This window comes from Mirounga angustirostris, unplaced genomic scaffold, assembly GCF_029215605.1.
Source record: "Mirounga angustirostris isolate CCGP_5_RB_7025 unplaced genomic scaffold, mMirAng1.0.hap1 SCAF_9, whole genome shotgun sequence".
NCBI lineage: Eukaryota > Metazoa > Chordata > Mammalia > Carnivora > Phocidae > Mirounga > Mirounga angustirostris.
In genome coordinates, this window is record NW_026991717.1 from 142,081,897 (window position 1) to 142,100,068 (window position 18,172).

Sequence of the window (18,172 nt, forward strand, 5' to 3'; positions counted from 1 at the left end):
CCTGAGATCATGACCTGAATCCAAATCAAGAGTCAGCTGCTCAACTGAGTGAGCCACCCAGGCACCCCTACATTATATTTTTAATAGTAGAATGGCATATGATAAATAGAACCTCAAAATACATGCCAGGTAAAATCTGAGCTAAATTAACAAACACTAGGGCGCCTGGGTGGCTCAGTCATTAAGCATCTGCCTTCAGCTTGGGTCATGATCCCAGAGTCCTGGGATCGAGCCCCGCATCCTGCTCCCTGCTCTGCGGGAAGCCTGCTTCTCCCTCCCCCACTCCCCCTGCTTGTGTTCCCTCTCTCGCTGTCTCTCTCTCCCTGTTGAAAAATAAAATCTTATAAATAAATAAATAAGTAAATAAATTAACAAACACGAGTGACAAAGGAGATTTGACCTCTCTCAGGCCACGCATGACACATTAAGTAGGAAAAAAGATACAGATCTTAATATACTAAGTCTATATTACAACTTTGTGCAGCTTTTTTAACACACCCCTTTCTAAGGAGATATTATAACTATGTGCCAGGATTTAACGTAATAACTATTGAAATTTATGATGGCTACAAGGTAAATGATTTCTTCAGGGTTGAACAGTACATATATGACTATAAGCAGTGGTTTTATTAATATGATTAATAAACCTGACTAACAGATCTTTCTAGGTTACATTTTCTCCTTCTTCTTCTTCTTCTTCTTCTTCTTCCTCTTCCTCTTCCTCTTCCTCTTCCCCTCCCCCTCCTCCCTCCTCCCTCCTCCTTCCTCCTTCCTCCCTCCTCCTTTCTTCTTCCTTCTTCCTCCTCTTCTTCCTTCTTCCTCCTCCTCCTTCTTCCTCTTCCTCCCCCTCCTCTTCTTCTCTCAAAATAAATAAATTAAATAAATAAATAAATAAAAGGAAGTGTCAGAATAGAAGACTAGAGGACAAAGAATTGAACTTAGTTTTGTCAGATGGAGTGTGTGTGTGTGTGTGTAATGTTTAATAGATACAGCAAACCGGAGTGAGCTGAAACCAGGCCTCTAAGAGCAGGAGTTAAGGGCGGAGGAGGTAGGTAGGCTAGTAGCAAAAAGAATCATGCTGAATCATGCCACAGAAAGCTTAGAAATAAGTTCCCCAAGCTCCTTTTGTGGGTGGGGTTACAAGTAGAACTAGAAACAGAAGGATAGGCTGAAAGTGTATATACAAGGGGCCTATATCACCTCCCGGTTAGGCAGCTGCCCCTTCTCTGCCCCCAGTAGAAATGGGGCAGTTCGTTTTCTGAAGAGGCTGAATCAGAGAGCACCTAGACTTGGGGACCCCATACCACAAACAGGGACCCGCTGAGTGGTGAGACACTCTTTCTCCACTCCCTTTCTTTGCTCACTTCCCAGAACTTTGTTAGCCCTTCTATATTGCCTGAAAAGGAAATAGGAGATTTTTTCTCTGGGAAAACTGACTTAAAAGAAAATACAGATAAAAACAGTTGGGGCGGGGTGCCTGGGTGGTTCAGCCGTTTAGCGTCTGCCTTCGGCTCAGGTCATGATCCCAGGGTCCTGGGATCGAGTCCCACATCGGGCTCCCTGCTCGGCAGGCAGCCTGCTCTCCCTCTTCCACTCCCCCTGCTTGTGTTCCTTCCCTTGCTGTCTCTCTCTCTGTCAAAAAAAAAAAACACAAACAGAAAACAACAGTTGGGGCGCCTGGGTGGCTCAGTTGGTTAAGCGACTGCCTTCGGCTCAGGTCATGATCCTGGAGTCCCAGGATCGAGTCCTGCGTCGGGCTCCCTGCTCAGCAGGAGCCTGCTTCTCCTTCTCCCACTCCCCCTGCTTGTGTTCTCTCTCTCGTTGTCTCTCTCTGTCAAATAAATAAAATCTTAAAAAAAAAAAAAATAGTTGGATGTCTTCCGCAGAAGCTCCTTAATTTTTGCCCACTAATCGTGTGGTCCAGCCCTCACATACATAACACTCAGTACAGAGCTTTGGTGCCTCTCTTAAATATGGAAATATGGGAGGACAGCCAGGAATCTCCAGATATTTGAGAATAATCAGAGACTAAAACAAACAGGAATAAAAAAGAAAAACTGAAAGAGGAAACTAGACTACTTTAAAAAAAAAAGGAAAAGGAAAATTACAATTTCTATTTCCAAAGATTTAAAAAAGAGGAAGACAGTAGTACAACAACAGTCATTATATTCATGAAAGAAGAATATGATGCATTGAAAAAGGACCATTGAGGAGAGGGTAATTTATGGTTTTGGGAAGAAAGTCAGTAAAAGGGTTGGAAAGTAAAGTCAAGGAAATCTCTCAGAAAACAATATACAAATTTAAAGACTTGAGAATTAAGGAAGATAAGATATAAAATTGAAGTATCTATGTAGGAGGTGTAGTTTGTGATAACGTGGAGTGGTAAAAAGAACTGAGGATAGGAGGGGAAATTATCAAGGGATAACAAAAGGTAGTTTCCCAGAACTGTGGAACCTAAATTTGCAGCTCAAGAGGCTTGGTGCCCAGTGCGAACATGACAAAAGATCCACAGTGTATCTGGAATGAATGCTAATGTACCACAGATACTAAATCTCCGGTACATTAAAATTTAAATACACGAAGGTTAAGGAGAATGAAGAGGAAAAATTAGGTCACAAACAGAACTGTAACAAAATGGCATCACACTATTCTGCATTGCTTTAAGCTCAAAGATAATGGATGGGGGGCGGGGGGCCTGGGTGGCTCAGTCGTTAAGCGTCTGCCTTCGGGTCAGGTCATGATCCCAGGGTCCTGGGATGGAGCCCTGAGTCGGGCTCCCTGCTCAGTGGGAAGCCTGCTTCTCTGTCTCCCACTCCCCCGCTTGTGTTCCCTCTCTCGCTGTGTCTCTCTCTGTCAAATAAATAAATAAAATCTAAAAAAAAAAAAAAAAAAAAAAAGATAATGGATCAAGGCCTTTAAAATTCTGAACCAGCTGGATATTCACAGGTAAAATATTGAAATTGGACCCCTATCTTACACCACCCACAAAAATTCACTCAAAGTGGATTAAGGTCTTAAACGGAAGACCTAAACCATAAAGCTCCTGGAAGAAAACATAGGGGAAAAGCTCTTTGACGTTGACCCTGGCAATAATTTTTTGGGTATGACACCAAAAGCACAAGCAACAAAAGCAAAATTCAACTAGTGGAAGTTCAGAAAACTTAATGTACAGCAAAAGAAACAGTCAACAAAATGAAAAGGCAATCCACAAAATGGAAGAAAAATATTTACAAACCATGAATCTGATAAAGGATTAATATCCAAAACAGATAAGGAGCTCCTATAATTCAATAGCAAAAACAAACAAAAATAATCTAATTAAAATGGATAAAGACCTAAAAAGACATTTTTCCAAAGAAGACATACAAATAGCCAGTGCGTCCATGAAAAGGTGTTCAATGTCACTCATCATCAGGAAAATGCAAATAAAAACCACAATGAGATATTTATCACCTTATATGTGTTAGAATGGCTGTTATCATCAATGCTGGTGAGAATGAGAAATGGCAACCCTTGTGTGAGTGGTGGAAATGTAAATTTTACAGCTGCTTGTGGAAAACAGTGTGGAGGGTCCTTAAACAATTAACAGTAGAGCTGCCATGTGATCTAGCAGTTTCATTTCTGGGTATATATCCATAGGAAGTGAAATCATCATCTTAAAGAGATATCGGACCTCCATTGTTTACTGCAGGATTTTTCACAATAGCTTAGACATTGACACACATTAAGTGTCCACAAATAATGGATAAAGAAGATGTGAGATTACTTATGCACATGCAGAAATACATATTTTCTACATAATATTCCATAAAAGGGGGAATCCTGGTATTTGGGACAACATACTTTGAGGGCATACTAAACAAATCAGATGGAAAAAGACAAATACTGTATGATCTCACTTACATGTAAATCTTAAAAACTAAACTCCTAGAAGCAGAGTAGACAGTGGTTGCCAGGGGTTGGGGGTGGAGGAAGTGGGGAGATGTGGATCTAAAGGGTACAAATTTCCCAATTATGAGATGGATAGGTGCCAGGGATCTCATGTACAGCATGGTGACTGTGGTTAACAATACTGTATTGTAGGGGTACCTGGCTGGCTCAGTTGTTAAGTGTCTGCCTTCGGCTCAGGTCGTGATCCCAGGGTCCTGGGATTGAGCCGCGCATCGGGCTCCCTGCTCAGCAGGAGGCCTGCTTCTCCCTCTGACACTCCCCCTGCTTCTCCCTCTCCCACTCCCCCTGCTTCTGTTCCCTCTCTCGCTGTGTCTCTCTCTGTCAAATAAATAAATAAAATCTTAAACAACAACAACAACAACAATATTGTATACTCGAAAGTTGCTATGAGAGTAGATCATAAATGTTCTCACCACCACCATAACAACAACAAAATGGTAATTATGTGAGGTGAAAGATGTGTTAACCAACCTCATTGTGGTAAAGATTTCACAAAATACATATGGGTTTCAAATCATTACATTGTATACCTTAAACTTACACAGTATTACATGTCAATTATATCTCATTAAAGCTGGGGGGTGAATTTTTCTGAGAGAAAAGAATCTAATCTAGAATTCTTTACCCAAACAAACTGTCGATCACATGTGAAGATAGAATCAAATATTCTGGGGCACACAGGTTTCACAGTTAACCACCCATGTCCTTACCCTTCCTCAGGAGATATTGGTCGTATATACTTCACCACCACAAGAGAGAGTACCAAGGAAGAGAAAGCATAGGGTTCAGAACAGGAAGTCCAACAGAGTGGGCCTTGAGAATAGGACAAAGGCTTCCAGAATATGAAATATCTACAAAGGAAAAAAATCACTTAACTCTTTGAAAGTATTTGAAAGGAGATTTACACTTATGTTGCAGAGTTTAAGGATGAATTAGTAAAGTGAGGGATACACAGAAAACTTAAGTAAACAGAATTATTGAGGCAGTATTGGCTCCAAGGAAACCAAAAATCAATCAATAAAAAGGATAGAAATGCATTCCTGGTGTGGCTGTAAATAATGTTTATACATGGGAATGGAAGCCGGTACAGCCACTCTGGAAAACAGTATGGCGTTTCCTCAAAAAGTTAAAAACAGAGTTACAGGGGCTCCTGGGTGGCTCATTCGTTAGCAGCTGCCTTCAGCTCAGGTCATGATTCCAGGGTCCTGGGATTGAGCCCCCCTGCTCCGCGGGAAGCCTGCTTCTCCCTTTCCCACGCCCCCTGCTTGTGTTCCCTCTCTCGCTGTCTCTCTCTCTGTCAAATAAATAAATAAAATCTTTTAAAATAAATAAATAAATAAATAAAAACAGAGCTACCCTACTACCCAGCAATTGCACTAGTAGGTATTTACCCAGAGGATACAAACATAGTGGTCTGAACGGGCACCTGCACCTCAATGTTTATAGCAGCAATGTCCACAATAGCCAAACTATGGAAAGAGCCCAGATGTCCATCAACAGATGAATGGATGAAAACAGTACACACACACACATACACACACACAATATGGAATATTACTGAGCCATCAAAAATGAAATCTTACCATTTGCATCGACATGGATGGAACTGGAGGGTATCATGCTAAGCAAAATAAGTCAATCAGAGAAAGACAGTTATCGTATGATTTCACTCATGTGGAATTTAAGAAACAAAACAGAGAATCATAGGGGAAGGGAGGGAAAAATAAAACGAAATCAGGAAGACCATAAGAGACTGTCAACTATAGAGAACAAACTGAGAGTTGCTGGAGGGAAGGTGGGTGGCCGGGATGGGGTAACTGGGTGATGGACATTAAGGAGGGCACATGATGTAATGAGCACTGGGTGTTATATGCAATGGATGAATCACCGAACTCTACCTCTGAAACTAATAATACACTGTATGTTAATTAATTGAATTTAAATAATATTTATACAATGTAAACAATAATTTAGCCAAATGCTCTGAGAACTGATTAGGAGGAAGGAGGGAAGGGACATGGGGTGGGAGAGCCAGGTCTTCACTGCCCATGTTAAGAAATCTGTGGATAATGGGGTGGGGGAAGGGACTAAGCAAATCAATGAACTGCAGCACAAGCATGCTATTTAGGAGTCTTTTTTTTTTAGATTTTATTTGCTTATTTATTTATTTAAGAGAGAGAGTGTGTGTGTGAGAGAGAGATCACAAGCAGCGGGGAGGGGTAGAGGGAGAAGCAGATTCCCCACTGAGCAGGGAGCCTGATGCAGGGCTCTATCCCAGGACCCTGGGATCATGACCTGAGCCGAAGGCAGACGCTTAACCGACTGAGCCACCCAGGTGCCCACATTCTATTTAGAAATAAGGCAGCAAATACCAGAGTTGAAAGTGCTTGCCAGAGTAGGTAGCTATAAGAAAACATCTAAAATGGAAAATCAAGGAAGTGTTATATTCCGGCTTTTTAGAAATAAGTAGGTAGGGGGGGCGCCTGGCTGACTCAGTTGGTAGAGCATGCTGCTCTTGATCTTGGGGTTGTGAGTTGAACCCCCACGTTGGGTGTAGAAATTACTTTAAAAAATAAAATCTTAAAAAAAGAAAAAAGAAAGCATGTATGCCCTTTGTCCCCCGTCCTGTTTCTAAGAATCTACCTTGCCAATATATTTGCATGAGTGTACAAGTAATATATACCTGCGTATACAGAGGTCCCCCCTTTTCCAAGGGGGTCATGTTCCAAGACTCCCTATAGATACCTGAACCTGTGGATAGTACCAAACCTTATATAATACTATGTTTTTCCTGTACATACACGCCTATGATAAAGTTTAATTTATAAATTAGGCACAGTAAAAGAATAACAATAATAACTAATAATAAAATATGCGGCCCCTGGATGTCTCAGTCAGTTAAGCATCTGACTCTTGAATCTGGCTCAAGTTCTGATCTCATGGCTCATGAGATCAAGCCCCGCGTCAGGCTCCCCAGTCAGCAGGAGTCTGCTTGGACATTCTCTCCCTCTGCCTTTCCCCTGCGCATACTCTCTCTCTCTCTCTCTCTCTCTCTCAATAAATAAATCTTTTTTAAGAAACCTAATAATAAAACAGAACAATTATAGGCGCACCTGGTTGGCTCAGTCAGTTAAGCGTCCGACTCTTGGTTTCAGCTCAGGTCATGATCTCAGAGTTGTGGGATCAAGCCCTGCGTGGGGCTCTGCACTGGGCATGGAGTCTGCTTGAAATTCTCTCTCCCTCACCCTCTGCCCCTTTTGGCTATATATAGCCCCCCCCCAAAAAAAAGAACAATTATAACCATATACTGTAGTAAAGCTATGTGAATGTGGTCTCTCAAAACATTTTATTGTACTGTACTTATCCTTCTTTTTATGATGATGTGAGATGATAAAAATGCCTTCGTGATGGGGTGAAGTGAGGTGAGTGAGGTAAGCTTTGTGATGTAGCGTTAGGCTACTACTGACCTTCTGGCCATGCATCAGAAGGAGGATCGTCTGCTGGACTGAGGTTGATCACAGGGAACTAAAAGTGCAGAGAAAGGTTGGGGGACAGGGGACTACTGTACAAGGATATTCACCATGATGTTAACAAAAATATGTCAGTAACCTACATGTCATCGGTAAAATTCTAATTAAATACATTGTAATACACCCATATCTGTCATATCTCCATGTCTGTAGACCTCTCTTCCTGAGTGGGAGACGTCACTGCTTTTGGCTAGTGTTAGACAAATGGTCTTTAGTAATACTCTTAATAATTATCTTATCTCCCTATCATTTGTTAACTTTCCTAGTCTGTTCTTTATTTTAAGATATTTAATGTTGAGGTGATTCTGAGAGTGACTCGGATCTCTTTACCTGCCTTAAGTTTTAAGTTTTGCCTTACAGCATTGGCTCTCATATTTACTTTACTTCAGAGATACTCCCTGGAAGACTTACTTGCCTTTCACCCCCTGGCAGCCTCCACCCACATGGTGAAAAGGGATAGGAAATGCTCTTCTTGTTAAGAGTGATCAAAATACAGCATTTCCAGCTACCTTGTCTTTTTCAAGAATTCCCCTTTTAGCCAAAACAAACAAACAAACAAAAAAACAAAACACCTTTTCTTTGTTCATTCTCAACCCTTCTTAAAAATCAGATTAATTGAGGGAAGGGAGGTAGATAATACAGTTATGTGTCTTAAAGTTCAAAGGACAGAGAAAGTATTGAAGGAAAGGTCTTCATTCAGCCTTTGACTATCAGCCACCCCGGTCCTGTCCCTGGGACAACCAGAGGCATCATTTTCTGTTTGTCCTTCCAGAGATATTCTGTGTATAGAAAAGAAAAGACATAGTTTTCCTTTTTTACACCAACGCGTTTTCTTCACAGTTCCTTCTCCATTAACTCTGTGGGCTTTTGCCAGCCCCTCTCCCTCAGTTTTATCTGAGAGGGTCTTTGATTTGTTCTTTTTGTTCAGCAGAGCTGGAATAGCAGTGTAGTAGGACAAAGGGACAGAGGTTTCTGCACAGTGAAGAGGAAAAGCAGGTCCATCATCCTTCTATCTTTCCTTCCTGAAGCACCCTCGAGATGCTCCAGGACCTGGGATGCTGTTGGTGAATAGACTCTGGGACCCACGTGTAGATCTGTCCTAGGCATTAGACTTCAGTGTTTGGATTTCATTCTGTCTCTCTGGCTGCCTTCTTCTCTGAGAGTCTCCATTGTGGGCCCCAGTTCTTTTGTCTCTGAAATGTTTGCTTTTTGGTGTTCTGTCTTTTCATCCTGCACAATTAGGCAGTGTTACTTCCTTCCAAGGATGCCATCTCTATGCTGGTAATTCTACAGAACCTATCTCTGTCCCAGCCTTTTTTCCTGAGCTCCAGACCCAAATACCATGCACTTTCACTGGCCTAAAGCGCCCTCACACTCCATGTCCAAAAGCAACTCCGTCTGCCTTGCTGCAGCCTGTCATGTCTTCTCTGTCTCAGAGTGGCACCCAGACCCACACAGGGGTATCAGTGCCCACTTGGCCTTCCTCTCCTTTACCCCCTGAATGTTTCCTGACTGTGTCTCCTTCTCTTTATCCGAGACTGCTGATAATTACCCACGAATCTTAGATTTATAGCATGGCTATTTTCTGTTCAAGAAGAGGGTGGTTATTATGTTTACTTCATTATTTCTAACACGTAAGTTGTCATTCAGCCTGTCACTCTGCTGCTATGAAAAGTACAGGCTCTCAGTGTCACAGCCTGGTCCTTCTGTCTTGTACCTATTATATATCTGGAGAGGGGAGTCTGAATACTTTCACCATCATGATTTAGGTAACAGTTTTATGTGACCCCTCCCATGTTCTTTTTTACGTGCTCACTTTACTTTTTCATTGTTTGTTAAATTGTCTTTTTCCAAAGATAATTCCTGGGCATCCCAAGTCCTGGTTGTTGGGACATCTCTTTACTCTGTGGTACTATACATTTGGTGTCCTTGGTATTCTGATCACAGGATCCCGAATCTTTGCCTTCGAACGTGTTTGTTCTCCTCCTGGGTACTGGTTCCTAGAGGACTTGAAGATGTTAGGAGGTTGCAGATTGGTCAGGGAGGAGAGAATTCTTACACTTCATATATTTCTGTGTTATTTCATTTTGTTTTTTACAACTAGCATCTGCATAAGATTGAAAAGGAATGTAAAGAAGTTGAATTAAGATAGAAGTAGGTGGGGGCGCCTGGGTGGCTCAGATGGTTAAGTGTCTGCCTTCGGCTCAGGTCGTGATCCCAGGGTCCTGGGATCGAGTCCCGCATCGGGCTCTCTGCTCCTTGGGAGCCTGCTTCTCCCTCTGCCTCTCTCTCTCTCTGTCTCATGAATAAATAAATAAAATCTTAAAAAAAAAAAAAAAAAAAGATAGAAGTAGGTGGATTTAAGTGTCCTTTTGTAATAACAAAACTTTAAAAAGAACATGTCCCTATAATCCTAATAGGGACTTCCCTAAAATTTCATGCCTTCTCTTCAGTAAGTTACTTCTATCCAAATTTAACTATCTTCAGCTATGAGGTTCATAGTTGATACAAATATATGAAATCTCTGGCATGTTGTTGTAGGGTTTTTGTTTTTGGGGGGTTTTTTTCCTCTGTCTCCCCCAAAATGTCTGGCATTTTTATCACTTATATGCAGATTGTCAACTTTTAAAAATTGTGCCAGTGCCCATCTGTTGCTCTGGAATTTTCTGTACCAGCAGCTTATAATCTATCAATGAATTTACTTGTAAATTTCAAAGGCAGCTGCATGGCATCATGAGATGAGTGTGGACCTTGGAGTCAGTAAACCTAGAGTAGAGTCCTGGCTCCAGCACCTACTAGCTGGGAGTCCTTGGACATGTTTCTCAACTTGCTCAGTTCTCCTTCCTATGCATTGGAGGTGATCACAGTCACCAGACAGAGTTGTGAACATTAAGTTAGATCATGGATGGAAGCATCTAGCTTTGTGCTTTAGGCACAGTGGACACCTAACACCTCATAGCTGTTGGCTTCTTGCTTCCTCTCCACCTCCTTGATTAACTTGCTATAGATTTATTAACTACTTTCTGCCTGAAACACAGTTCTGATAGAGGTAAATATGTAAAGTTATTTGGTAATATCCTGACACTATCCTACTAGGGAATCTGAGGCTATTCTTTCTGCCTCCAGAATTAAGCTTGTACGACCCATCCCTCTGTCTGGTGCCATTTACCTTTCCTCTGTGTTTTCACAACACATGCTTTGGCATGACCTCCGCTGTAACTCATGGGTTGTCTGTAGTGTATCAGTTATCAGCTGCTCTCTAACAAATTACTCCAGAACTGAGCAACTGAAACAAAGCCATTTGTTACCTCATCATTCCTGCAAGTCATGTGTTTGGGAGTGACTTATTTGTAAGTTCTGGCACAGGTGCTCTCAAGAAGTTTTGGGTAAGAGCCACAACTCCGGCATCTGAAGGCTTGATGAGGCTGGTGGGTCTGCTTCCCTCTCACCTGGCTCTCTTGAGGGGCTGCAGTTCCTCACCAGCTGTGCGCATGAGGCCTCAGTACTTTGCCATCTGGGGGTCTGTCCCTCGAGGTGTTTAATGTCCCCACGACACACAAGCGAGTAATCTCTGAGAGCATGGAGGGAGCCATAGGACCTAGGCATTCTCTGCAAGTCCCCCACCATCGCCTCTGCCTTACTCTTTTTGTTAGAAGCAAATCACTAAGTGCAGCCCACACTCAAAAGAGAGGAATATGAAGTTCTGTCTTTTGCAGGGAGGATTGTCAAAGAATTTGTGGACATGTTTTAAAACCACCATACCTAGGGTGCTTGCTGAAAGTAATATTCTTAATCCCACTTCAGATCTAGCAAGAGATAGGGCCCAGGGACCTGGAGTTTGCGCAAACACCCTTATGATTCTGATGCAGGTGACCTGAAATCCACACCTGGAAATGCATTGTTCTGCCAGAGGTATCACTTGGTCTTCCTTAAATAAATAGTCTTAATTGGCCACACCATATCTTTGCTTACATATATAAAGCACACATAGCTCATTTTTTACTGTGGACATCTTTTTGAGTCCTGCATGAGTCTGGTCACCTCCATGGTATCTGCTACCCCAGACTAAAGTGAGCTCTGCCTTTCTTGAATTCCTGTAATACCGCATCTTTTCATGCCATGTGGCTCTGATTACTTTGTTTCCTTGCTGCACTGCCAGTAGGTATTTAAAAATGACTGCCTTCATTTGACCTGCTCTCCTGCCGGCAGAACGGTGACAGCTCTGCACCAAGCATCCTGCTACTCAGGATTTAAAAGCAGGGTGGTCATTAGAATGCTAAGGAGGCTGGCTCAAACCACACTTCTTGGTAGTTAGTACTTTCATAGAGGCATTTACCAAACAAACGAGTTCCTGTTGTGTGCCAGGCTTGGTTTCAAGTATACAGTAGTGAAAGGAGACCAATGTACCTCCCCCCACCCCACACGGATGACAAGGCAACAATGAACAGGTACACAAAAATGTATCTTTATACTTGAAAGACATTCTAGAGAAGAAGCAAACAGACCACTATGATGTAAAATAAAGGAGATCTTCTTAGATAAGGTTTTCAGAGAATCTGCTTGAGACTACAAGGACAGAAAGGAGAAAAGACTAAGGAAAGAAAGAAGTTCGAATGTTCTGATACCTGAGAGGAATCAGGGTGGCTGGAGGAGTGTCACGTTGCAGGGAGAAGTAGAGGCCACCATGGCCATGGTCTGGGTTTTATACTAAATGCAGGGTCCTAACGTGTTGGTATTGTATCCAACTTGGAGCTCTCCTACTTTAGCAGTTGTGGAAATAACTAGGACGTTCAGATTATAAGCTACAAATTCCACTATAATGAATTGGAAAACAGGGTTTCTGTGTTGGCTTGACAGGAGGAAACTAAGATAAAGAACTCAAGCCTGAGCGGTGGTCAGGGTAGCTGTCTTCTCATCTCAGAACATAAATTGTGAGAATGACCACAAAAGCAACAGGAGATATTTGTGTTGGAGATAAAAGTGCTCCAGCCTTTAGAGAAGATCCAGTATTCAGGAAAGGAATCTTACTCATCTGACTCCATGTTTTTAAGCTCTCAGATCAGTTTAGAGGTCAGATACGTCCATGTCCATCTCCATGCTCTTAGTTGTTAGGTGCTGATTCAATTCTAGATTAGATGTGGTAGATGGGACAAGTGCAGTAAGACCCCTGTGATTTCTCCCCAGATTCCTTTCCACATAGCCAGCTGTTCCTCCTCTTCCCAAGTTCTTCCCAGCCCGTGCCTCCCATAGGTTATAGATACTGGGTGTTGGGAGACCTTGGTTCTGGCCCAATTCCCCGCAGAAAGAGAACAGGACCTTGGGAGATCTTTTCCTCTCCTTTCCTGGTTTCCACTTGTTTGCAAGAGGTTTGGATAAGATGGCCTCTAAAATTCTGTTATTTTCTGAGATCTTCTGATATTAGCGTAGGCCATAACACCATGACTCTCTTGTGCATTCACAGCACATGTTTATACAACAACAGTTTAATATTTCTCTTTATTCTGTGTGATGGCTGGGCAGCTCTACCAGTCTTACCTGGATGGTTTTTCTCATGGCATCCTCTGGGTTCATTTGTGTGGCAGCATTCAGCTGACAGGTTGATGGGGCTGTACTCAGGTGGGACAGTGGGTCTTTCCCTACATATACTCTTTCATCCTCAAAGAGGCTAGATTGACCTCTTCATATGATGGCAACATCATTCCAAGACAGCAAGCACCGGATACGTAAGCATTTATCCACCCTCTTCTTGCTGGATGGATGATATCAAATTTGATAATGTTTCATTGGCCAGAGCAAGTCACACAGCCCATACAAAAATGTGAACATGCGAGGCAGGACTCATTAGGACCATTAATTTAACAGTCTGCCACAACCGCCATGCTAAATTACCTGTCTTCTCCAACAAGGATTTCCCAAAGTGGTTTTGAAAAAATCTTCTCCTAGAATTACTTGGAATTATCAGTCCTAATACACTCATGATGTAGTTCATTAGGACTGTACACGGTTGGATTTGCAATATCTACCCCTGGGTAGGTATTGAATCAGACTGAGTTTAATCACAAACTATTCTTGCCTAAATCTGATCTTATATGTTCAAGATAGCAAAATATAATTAAGATTGTGGTATCATCCTCCTCTGCAACTTCTGCTTTTCCAGGAGCTAAAACTGAAGCATTTATAGCTTCTCTGGATTTTCATGCTAGTGTTAGATGCAGACTGTTGAACATTACCAGTGGGTCAGTTATCTAAGAGAAGATTTAAATTTGTATCGCAACAGTGGAATAGAATGTTTAATAACCTGTGTTGGGGAATTATGTGTTTGTTTTTTAGCTCTTCAGAGAAGTAAGAATAATGAAGATTTTAAATCATCCAAACATAGGTATTTTCTGCTTTCTTAAATACTTTTGGGTCTAAATGCATTCCATTTGGGGTCTAAACCTGTATGCCAAGAGTGATAGGAGATTCCTTCCCTCCTCCCAGCCCAGGTACACTTTTCATAAAATATATATTTATACAAATTGTTGATTATTTGTATTAACTTTTTGAAATTACTAAAGACAAGTTAAAAGCTTAGGTATTAAACTCTTGAATTTAAAGCTTTAATGCAGTAGAAACTCTAATCAGATCATAACTTTCCAATTTTTAATGCATATTAGAAAATAATTTTATTTAACTCATATATGGAAAAGGGAATTATAGTAAGTCAGAGTTAAGATTTTCAGAGGTGGGCGCCTGGGTGGCTCAGTCGTTAAGCGTCTGCCTTCGGCTCAGGTCATGATCCCAGATCCCACATCGGGCTCTCTGCTCTGCGGGAAGCCTGCTTCTCCCTCTCCCACTCTCCCTGCTTGTGTTCCTGCTCTCGCTCTGTCTCGCTCTGTCAAATAAATAAACAAAATCTTAAAAAAAAAAAAAAAAAAGATTTTCAAAGGTATAACAGGTTTTGCTATGGCAGTGTTCTTAAGAAATTACTTGTCCATTGAATTGTATTTTAAAAGGTATAGGATACCTGCTATCTAATGGAATTTTTTAAGGAATTGTTTTGTATAGCACAGGTATGTTTCATGTGCCCTCTGTGTGCATAGCTCAGTGCTAGGTTCAGTGAGTTGGGTTTAAAGGAGGGGTATAGGGCGCTTGGCTGGCTCAGTCAGTAGAGCATGTGACTATTGATCATCAGGGTCATAAGTTCAAGCCCCATGTTGGGTGTTGAGCCTACTTAAAAATAAGTAAATAAGTAAGGATGAGGAAGGGTCATGGTCCTGCTCTCATCATAATTATAGGAACAAGGTGAAAGTATGCAAATTACTTAGTATTTTGTATATACATCTCAATGAAAATGTAGAGCTCTTTTTGAATAATATAACTTTTTTATTGTTATTATTTCAAGAATGAAATAGCTGTTAAGACAGCCACTTTTACCACTTTAATATCAAAATAAGTTCTAGGAAGTGGGAGGGACGAAGTTTGATGTTAACGGATTTCCTATGAAGAATTTTTTTTTTTTTTTAAGATTTTATTTATTTATTTGACAGAGCAAGAGAGCACAAGCAGGGGGAGCAGTAGAGGGAGAGGGAGAGGGAGGCTCCCCGCTGAGCAGGGAGCCTCATGCGGGGCTTGATTCCAGAACCCTGGGATCATGACCTGAGCCGAAGGCAGATGCTTAACCATCTGAGCCCCCTATCAAGAATTCTTAAGGCACAAGAATAGAAGATAAAATGGAGCCACTGGAAGGAAAAGCTTATATATACCCTATTTCATCAGATCTAAGCCACATCATTTAAAAGGCGTTTTTGGTTTTACATGCTGCTAAGGAAAAAAATTCTACCAAGCGGTCATCTTATTCTTAGTGATATTAGTTAAAATGTGAAAAAATTTAATCTTAGAATCAGTGAAATACAGTGTTTGGAGAAAAATAACAAGGAATATAATAACAGGAAGAAAACCTTTCTTCACTTTTCATTTCAGCCCTTTGGGGTTAGCTAGCTAATTCTTGGCTTCAGATTCCAGCTTTTCACCAAATAACCAATCACTGCAGCTTAGAACTAGCTAACTTAAACATAGTTATTTTGTTCTTTAGTTATTAAGTTGTGCCCTGATTAGAGTTTTCTCTGCTTACTCCCAAATAACATATCTTTGATAATAGATATGAATTTCTAAAAATTTAAATTTGTATTGGATTCAGATAGTTTTTCCAGAAGAGCCAATATTTGCATTGGAATTTTAGAAAGGTTTTATTTGTGTGTTGATGGTTTACCAGCACATATGCCTTAAATTTCTTTAAATTATTTTTCCTGACAACCTGAACATACCATTTTAGAAATGACATAGTTTTATTCATCAGTGCAACAAACATGTATTACATACTGTGTTAGGCACTTTATTTGGTCTGATACTCTATATTAAAGTGTCACAAAATAGCCTGCAATATAAGAGACTAGCACCCTGTCCCCTGTTTTTTGGTAAATTTAACTTTAGAGTATGTATTACCAAAATAAAGTAGATGTGGAAAATAGTGAGTCAGTAGCTTTAGAAATGTACTTCAGTTTCATTTTAAAATGTGTATATTTCTTTTTTTTTTTTTAAGATTTTATTTATTTATTTATTTATTTGACAGAGAGAGAGAGAGAGAGACAGCAAGAGAGGGAACACAGACAGGGGGAGTGGGAGAGGGAGAAGCAGGCTTCCCGTGGAGCAGGGAGCCCGATGTGGGGCTCGATCCCAGGACCCCGGGACCATGACCTGAGCCGAAGGCAGATGCTTAACAACTGAGCCACCCAGGCGCCCCTAAAATGTGTATATTTCTGATTGGTTTGATATGGTTTTGTGAATTAAAAGTAATAGAAATATGATTTCAATCTGTAACAAGGGACTGCTGTATAGCAAAGTCACAATGACCCATTGCAAATAATTCTTTAAAAAGTTCTTTTCAATTAACTATAGCATAATCCCTTCTACTACTTTCCATCTCTGGCTTCAGAATAGTAACAAAAGAAGCTTTTTCTCTGAGAAGGAGTGAACAGAAGTTTCCCAAGCAACAGAAGTCTCAAGTGAAATTGTTCTATATATCCTTAAAGCCATAATGACAAGTGAACGCACTTAAACTTGGAGAAGTAGAGTAGATCTGAGCAGTTCCTGCAGGTCGAGAATGTGAAGTAAGAACCCTTTTCCTGAGGGAAAAGCACAATCTGCTGGGAGGGCAGCTAACCAGTGTAGACACCATACAGGATAAGGACAGAGGAGATGTGAGTAGGTACACAGCCTGGACTGCTGAGTGCATGCCAGAGTTACATTGTTTGAGCACCCAGAAATATCTTTATTTTTATGGAATTCCATGCTTTTATAAAATGTGTTGTTGTAATATATGATAAAATTCCCAAAAAACATTCTTCTATTAAGGCAGCCAGTTACAAAAATCTTTAACAGGGAAAAAGTTTTTTAGTACTTACAGTTTATATGTACAGTGTATATACATACAGACGTTTGTTTCTTTTTCTCCCATATCCTTTCCCCTCCCCCAGTGAAGTTGTTCGAAGTCATTGAAACTGACAAAACGCTCTACCTAATCATGGAGTATGCAAGTGGAGGTAAGAAACTTCTATGGTTTTTCTTTCTTTCTTCCCTTTTTAGAAGAATACACAACCACACTGCCCACATGGATCATTGTTAAGGTTTCATTTAACATCCAGGGTCGTAATACAGTAGCATGAGGTAATACAGTAGCATGAGAATCAGAAAAGCTGTCTTGGCTCTTTTGTGGCTCTTCTTGTAGTTCACTATTAGCATTATTAATGATATCCAAAACTTGGATTTTTTTTTTATTGTGGTAAAATGTACATAACATAAAATTTAGCATTTTGACCATTCTAAGTGTACAGTTCTGTGACATTAAGTACATTCACATTGTTATATAGCCATGACCACCATCCATCCCCAGAACTTTTTCATTTTCCCAAACTGAAACTCTGTCCCCATTAAACACTAACTTCCCTCTCCTCCTCCCTAGCCCCTGGTGCCCATCGGTCTACTTCCTGTCTCTGTGGATGTGACTGCTCTAGGTAGTCATATGAGTGGTATCTCACAGCACTTGTCCTTTTATGCCTACTTCACTCAGCATAATGTCTTCAAGGTTCATCCCTGTCAGAGTTTTCCTTCCTCTTTAAGGCTGAATAATATACCATTATGTATATATATGCACACCACATTTTGTTTAAGAACTTGGATTTTTAAATATATCAGTGCATTAGCTTGTTTGAAATAAAGGTGTACTGCCTATTGGATGGTTTTCTTTGTGTCATTGATGTTCATCTTTCCCAAGGCCAGAAATGGTGCTTGCAATGCATATATTTAGATTTTCCTTAAAGATTAAGGACTTGGCCTACAAGACTATATACATGTAGTCATTTTTCTGAAATGCATGTATATAACTGTTCTCTTTTACAGAGATACTCCTCTGGGGGTTGAAGTTGGGTTAGGCTTGTAGTTTTTGGACCACATGTAAGTCTCCTTGTGTGTGGAGAGCAGAAGCGTTCTGACTGGTCTTTGTGTGCCCCCTACCTCTACACCTCTAGATAGTGCCTGGCACGTGGCCAATGCTTAACAAGTAAGGATTGAAGTGCGCTTATGAAAGGACAGACTACTAGGGACATACTCCTTTAACTAGGGGCATAAGTATAGCTTCGACTGTTTTGCTCATA

General features: G+C 40.9%; 1 protein-coding gene across 12 annotated transcripts in view; it reads left to right on the plus strand.

Annotated features, from left to right (window-relative positions):
* MARK3 (microtubule affinity regulating kinase 3) overlaps positions 1-18,172 on the plus strand; it is a 122,373-nt gene that overhangs the window by 66,789 nt on the left and 37,412 nt on the right. For 8 of the 12 annotated variants that reach the window (XM_064571642.1, XM_045901576.3, XM_045901577.3 and 5 more), the window contains 2 exons: positions 13,812-13,860; positions 16,997-17,062. The exons of 1 other annotated variant lie outside the window; for it this stretch is intronic. In XM_064571642.1, coding sequence (XP_064427712.1) covers positions 13,812-13,860; positions 16,997-17,062 — 115 coding nt within the window. Of the gene's footprint in view, positions 1-13,811; positions 13,861-16,479; positions 16,631-16,996; positions 17,063-18,172 lie in introns of those variants that run through there. 3 more of the 12 variants (XM_064571646.1, XM_064571645.1, XM_064571644.1) reach the window with 2 other exon arrangements.